The sequence below is a fragment of the Lathamus discolor genome, chromosome 2 (assembly GCF_037157495.1).
Source record: "Lathamus discolor isolate bLatDis1 chromosome 2, bLatDis1.hap1, whole genome shotgun sequence".
Taxonomy (NCBI): Eukaryota; Metazoa; Chordata; class Aves; order Psittaciformes; family Psittacidae; genus Lathamus; species Lathamus discolor.
In genome coordinates, this window is record NC_088885.1 from 116,374,074 (window position 1) to 116,380,918 (window position 6,845).

General features: G+C 47.3%; 1 protein-coding gene across 3 annotated transcripts in view; it reads right to left on the reverse strand.

The window, feature by feature from the left end:
* Positions 1-6,325, reverse strand: part of NOL4 (nucleolar protein 4) — a 196,310-nt gene extending 189,985 nt beyond the window's left edge. For all 3 annotated transcript variants that reach the window (XM_065669358.1, XM_065669357.1, XM_065669356.1), the window contains exon 1: positions 6,059-6,325. In XM_065669358.1, coding sequence (XP_065525430.1) covers positions 6,059-6,325 — 267 coding nt within the window. The remainder of the gene's footprint in view (positions 1-6,058) is intronic.
* Positions 6,326-6,845: the final 520 nt, after the last annotated feature.

A 6,845-nucleotide genomic window follows, 5' to 3' on the forward strand; every position in this document is an offset into this window, starting at 1 on the left:
GGAGCCTTTCTGTGCATGTCTGTGTGTAGCCTCTCTGGATTGTGTCATCTTTCTGTCTAGAGCATTGAACAAGACTATGGTGGTGATCCCAGAAGTTAGGGATCTGTACAAAGATAAGAAAAAGTTACATTATGCTGTACTGGTGCCTGTCAGCCCATTTTAACACTAACCTGCTAGCAAATGCCTGCCTATTTTCCACAGATCACATAGCTGTGTAGCCACAGAAACGACACTCAGTATGTCTAAAGAAAATCAGAGCTGAAGTGGCTGAGCTGGAATCCCTACCATGCTACATCATGAGTGAATCCAGTGCAGTGTCACTGACAAGGGGCTGAGGGTAAGTCAGCAAAGAACCAAGTTCACTGTCACCTCAGTCTTCTCAGCAAAGGTTCGCAGCAGCATGAAAATGAAACTGGGAGATTTTATTGTGGAGCAGTGGAAGTATTTGGACTTTTGAGCTACAAGCCTGGCCTTTACCAGGTAATAGCCCTGAATCCGTCATCCTGACTCTCACTACATGTGTGTGTAGATGGGGTGGATACATCCCTAGTATTGTTTGTTACTGCTGCACCCTATTTAATGTTTCTAAAATAAGATGAGCATTTTTGAGCTTTACAGAAGGACGACTTTAAAACATTCAGTTTTTTTTAAATTTACCGGTTTTGGCTCACGTTTCTTTGGAAAATTCTAGCTCAGCATGGTTACCAAGAAATCTCAGATCCTTCTCTCCCTCTGCCTCTCTCTCACACACGCATGTGGAGTTGGCATCTTACATATGGCCGCTTTAACATTTCTGAATTTCAGGACAGAGTTATTATCTTTATGAACACTTCTCTGAATGCCTGCATTAGGAGTTGCCAACTAAATCGGTTTTGTTCCATCTGCTATGACCATTTTCCAGCACTGCCTGTTTGATTCACCAGCATCCCGCCTTTCCGAGTCCATTGGGAGGTCTGCAAACAGCAGGGCAGAGGCTGCGGGAAACAGGAGGAGATGAAGCTCTCCAGACCTGAACAGGGGTTAAGGAAAATGTGGTGGGCAGTTAAAACAGGATGGATACAGCAGGGCTCAAATACTGCTTCTGAGCCTGGAAGATGCATTTAACAAGACTGTAAACTCCTGCAGAATTGTATCTTGGGATAAATTATAGCTCACCCTCAGCATCACCTTTCTGTGGTACTCACTGCCATTATGTGTTGGCAGCTCAGTAGGATACAGAGCTACCAATATATATTTGACAAACACTTTTATTCATTTTTTTATACCGATGGATACAAAAATGGGGAGAAATGCAATGAAACAAAGCTGCATATTTTCAGATTACTATAGAATGGCCTAAAATAATAAACAGTTTAAAACCAAAGACAATTTAAAGCACCATATTTTGACATACAAGCTGTTTGTACTGTGATCTGTTTCTTCTCTTGTTCATAAACAAGTCATTTATATGAAATCAAATGAACCATAAACTCATATGTCCATCTACTATTCTTCATCACTAACAGAACAAGAGGTGGGCTGGGGTATAGCATGTTCCATGGAACTGATGGGCCTGTAATTTTAAGCCCTAAATCCTGTAATCAGGTTCAGTAGCACAGCCCTGCACCTGCAGAGAGCCTCTCTGGTCTGCTAGCAGCAATCCAAGAGGCACTGGGATCCTGGAGGATCTAAAGATTTAACTAAACTGAATGAAATTTGGTTTCTGAATCAAAGTTCATTCTATGCTTATAGTTGCAAAATGTAAAAGAAGGCACAGGGAAAATCGGACATTAGGCTTGTGATTTCATTAAAGTCAGTGGAGTCATTCCAAATTAATAATGACATAAAAGCAATCTGAACTTGGCCTTTGAGGTTATATTCTATTAGTTTGCTAATACTGTGTAAATTCTATATTTGAGAGGCATCCTGCAGTCATATTGGCCTTTCTTTCTTAAAGGAAAGGTGTGCTTAGAATACATTGATAAAGCCTAGGCCATTATTTTATAACTTGTTTATAAATCAAGACAGATTTTAGGAGACATGTTTGTGTCTATGGACAACATCAAGCAAGAGAAAGAGAAGTGGTGAAAAGAAAATTGGTTTCAAGTTGCCAATCGATAAATAGTTCCAGTTAAAGAACTATGATGAAAATACACCAAAGAGGAAAAAATCCTCCATAAAAATCACATATACAGTTAGAAAAGGTACCATACTAGAAATATTAGCCTCTCCTTATGGACTGTGAGTACCAACTATTAAGAGTCAATACTGTCAGCCATTTGGCGTGTTTGTTGGCCTAGCATGTTTATATAGCATGTCTAGGCTAGGCATAATTTCACTGCTTTCATAAAGCGCAGCTTGGGCTTAATGAAAGAAAATGACAGCAGTACGATGACAGCAGTAGCAATCTGAAAAGTTGCAGAAGCAAGATACTCATTGGGTTGCATATGGGAATACCTTACTATGTGTTGTCCCACTCTGAACCTAAAATGGCTGTTTTGCAGGGGATGTTGTTGCCTGGTGACCAAAAGTGCATCTCCTAGGCCACAGAAGGATGTGAACATTCAGAAATTGATTTGTTCCTGTTGCTCTTGAGGAGACCATACCCGTAAAATAGATTAAACCAGCACATAATCACCTGTGCATTCTCCTTAAGCAGGCATCCTTAAACTTGGTATCGAAGACAGGCCTGCAATTCTGAGCTCCTTACCAACCAAGCAAGGGAAAAACAGAATAATACCTCATGTGCTACTGCCCACAGAATATGAAAGTAGACCAAGCCTTAGCTACTGTGAGGCTGCAAGACACCCCTGCTTCAATTAAGTCTGTGTTGTACATCTAGCCTGTTCCGGTGCAACCTCCCAGTTGCTATCAAGCTCTCTTTCTTTCATTAGAATCAAGTAGTTAATTAGCCCCAGCCTGTCCTCTCTCCTTCTCTCTTTCCCTTTAACGCAGCAGTAATGATGTCTAATTACCAGCAGCAGTGGATTACAGCACCATCAGGAGCAAATCTCTCTGGCTGACAGCAAAGCTGAGCAGCAAATCTTAAAGCTTCAAGGAGAGAATAATTCCTAATGAAGCATTTGAATATTTGCTTATTTTTGACCAGCTTGTGAGTGTAGAGTCCAACTTGTAATTTCATCCATCCTGTTACTGCAGAGGGAGCGCTCATGCTGCCAGCAGTGATTAATTTTAAATTGGAATTACTTTTACCTGTGGTGAGATCAAGTGATGGACAAGAAGAGGGGGAGATTCACGGTTTGGGGATCTGTTACTGTTTGTGGCTCTCTCTGTGGACTGGTCAGGCTCACATGTATGGGATAACAACAAGAAATTTAAAAAACCAAACCAACAATCAACCAACCAACCAACAAAACAGTGGGGATGTTTCTAAATGGTCATAAATTAATAAACTCTTCAATAATTAGCAAGAATTAAAGAAACAGGAGAATGGGCTTTTAAGGCTTACCAACAACTACTGTCTGATGGAAATCCAGTCTTTCCCCCTCTAACTTATCATTCCTGGCTGGGTAAAATCCCAGGCCTTGTGAAGTCAGTAGGAGCTTTGCCACTGGCTTTCTCCAGGCCAAGGGCTGCATCGCTGTTCTCTCAAATGGGCCGTTTCTGAGCCTTCACTGCCTGGCAGGCACTGCCCCTGCCCTGGCAATAGCTCATGCAAACCATTGTACACCCTATGGGTGTACTTATTCTTCTGCCTTTTGTGATGGGATGGTGACCCCAGATGCATGGGTTTAGGAGGGGGGCAGCATTTGTTTCTCAGAGCTGACCGTTGTATAAGAGTGCTGACTATCACCTTTTCTCATTTACACTGGACAGCAGATTCATGTTGGCAAGCGGGAGGAAATGTTACCTGCATGCAAGAGTTTTTCTGAAAGGGTTTATGTGTCATTGTTCAAATAATGCACACATATTCAGGAACTGCACACAGCTAGGTCATGCTAACTTTCCTTTCCTGATTTTATTTGATTTATCCTAATAAAATCAGGATGCCTGCTTAAGCTACCTAAAGACAGTTACTTCCACGTGAATATAAATGCACATATAGGGACATACAGACACATTCACAATTGAAGGTGTGATTCCCCCAAATGAACAAAGGTAAGGCCAGCCAGGTGCTCGACCTCCGACTGAAATGTCTGAAGGGGAAAAAAAAAGAGAGAATAATTGTGATTATCTGAAAATAAAATAGAAGAGGGGATGCAAGGTGGGACTCGAGGCTCTCATGGCCTGGAAAAGGTGAGAGACAAGCTGATCATCATGGAGTCTTGTGTTCCAGAGGCCCACAACAGCACTTGATTTTTAAATTCCATCATGTAAATATAGTTTATTCTTTTTATTTAGTAGCGTAGTCAATGTAAATTTTAAAAATGCTCATTTTGTTGCAGTATTGAACTTGCAGTGAAGGGGATAGTCTCAGGAATAGATGATCTTGTCTACTGGCTCTGCAAAATTATTATTTCAGTAAGCAAAAGAGATACTTAAAAATACCAGCCTCACTGGAGACTTCTGCTTTAGACAACCTTTTTGTTATAAATTGCATCTACAGTACCCTCTGGGGTCAGAGATTAGCAATCAGTCATTTGATGGTAGAACGGAGATCTGCCAAATCACCTGCATCTATAGGCAGACCTAGAACGCTTTGGTGAATAAAACCCATGGAGAGGGACAAACTCTGTCCAAAGCTTCTCTTTCACTTTCAATCGTCCTATTTGTCAACTCCTTTAAAATTAATTTCCCACCTCGCAGCCGTGACGGCGCTGATGACAAGGGGGGCAAATACAAGCCGGCCCCTGGGAATGCCCAGGTTTATGACTTCAGCGAGGCAGAGAGAGGCAGATTTCCCCGGCAGCCTACGTCACAACCCAGCCCAGAATACTTTCCAAGAAGCCCCTTTTGCTGCACCACCGAGCGATCCTCCCGTTAGGTCAGCATGAGCTAGGTCAGCTCCGTAATAAATCATGAAAGACAGCAATGAAAAATAAGAGAGAATATTCCTCATCCAAGCCCAATGCCCGGGCGGGAATATTCTTAATTGCGGGGTTTCCTTTCTGAGCTCCCCCTCCCCACCCGCCCCGAGCACAGACAAAAGAGGCTTAGCTTGCATGACCCAGAGCACAAGAAGTAAGAATAATGATACATGAAGAGAGTTCAGTAGGCGAAACCTACTTGCAGCCAACAGTCCCCATCTTCTTACACAGGCAACGGGTCTGCCGCTGCTGCCGGCACCCGGCTGAACAGCTCCTCGGCTGTCAGCCCCGCGGCCGGCTCGGCAGCCCCGGCGCCTGCCGGGGGGATGCCACGCTACCCTTAACATTGAGTTTTAAACCTTATGGGCTGCCAGACTCCGTGCGACCTCCGCGAGAGCCACCCAACCCACCCTCCCTTCGGTCCTGCGGAACCCTTTCTCCCTTTGTTGAGCATCCTTGTCCTTCCGCCCCCCCCCCCCCCCCCCCCCCACCTCCCCCAACCCGCCGCCGGTACTCTATCGCAGCCGGCGCTTCGCAGCCAGGCGGGCACGGTCGCGGCGGCTCAAGGGCTGCGGGCTAACAATAAAGAAAAATGGGGGGGAGAAAGGAGAAATATACTGATATCCTGGGGGACCCCCCCCCCCCCCGCAAAATCGCCCCCCCCGCTGCCGCGCTTGGCTCCGCGCCAGGCAGGCTACCCCCGGGCGCTCCCGACCGGCCCCGCCGGCGGCGGGGGGCTGCTGCTCGGGGCGGCGGGGCCCGGCACAATGGCCGGAGCGGCGGCAGCGGGACAATAGCCCACCCCAAACCCGGCGCGGCGGCCCGAGGGGGACGGGGGGAGGACGGGGAGGACGAGGAGGAGAACGACACGGCCCCGGCTGGGTGTGTTGTGCGCACGATCGCTTTAAATAAAAGGGCCCCACAAAGAGCCCGGCGGTGTATAATGTGACAGGCAAACGCAACATGGTGATGATGACTTGGGGGAAGAGGGAGGAAGGAGCCAACTGTGGCGGCGGCTCCCCCCGTGCCTCTCGCTCCCGGAGCGGGCTGCAGCGGCCGACATAGAACAAGGAAGACAATTCTCTACTAACCGTGGTTTTGACTGGCACGTACAGCACTTGCTTCCCTCCTCCAGCACCACCACTGACCTCGTCCGAGTTGCCGAGCTGGAAGCCTTTAGATTTGACCCAGAATTTGAATTTGGCATTATCCGTGGAGCTCGACTCGGAGCCGTTCAGGAGCTGGACGATCCGGTCGTATTTTTTACGGGTCACCGTCTTGGTTTTTCCTGAGTCCCCGTAAGTCCTGAGACACCAGTCTTGAAACTGGCGGTACATGTCCCGGTCGCTGCTCTCCATAATCTCCTAGTACACACACGCACACATGCACACGCCGGGGAGCACACACTCACACACACGGACGGACACACGGACGGACACAGGCGCGCACACGCCGCCCGCTGCGGGCCGGGGTGCGGGGTGATGCGGGATGCGGGGCCGGGCCGCCCCGCCGCACTTTGCACCTGTTCACCCAGCGCTCATGAAAAATGCATCCACCTCCGAGCCGGAGTGAGGGAGGTCCCGGTGCAGGCAGATCCCAGCGGATTTTTTGTTGTTGTTGTGGTGGTGGTTGGGGGGGGGGGGGGGGGGGGGGAACGACCGGGAGGGGGATGGGTGAGGGGGGGCAGCAATCAATTCAATAGTGTAGCAACGTTCTCCTTCATTATTATTATGATTATTTTCACAGGAGGCAAACCGGGTCTTGTGCAGGCTCCTCTTATCCTTCCACTGTACGTGATCAGTCTCTGATAATCGTGCAAGGCAGGACTATCCCACTGGCTCCAGCAGCGTCTTACCCGGAGAGGCTTCGGGTGGATAA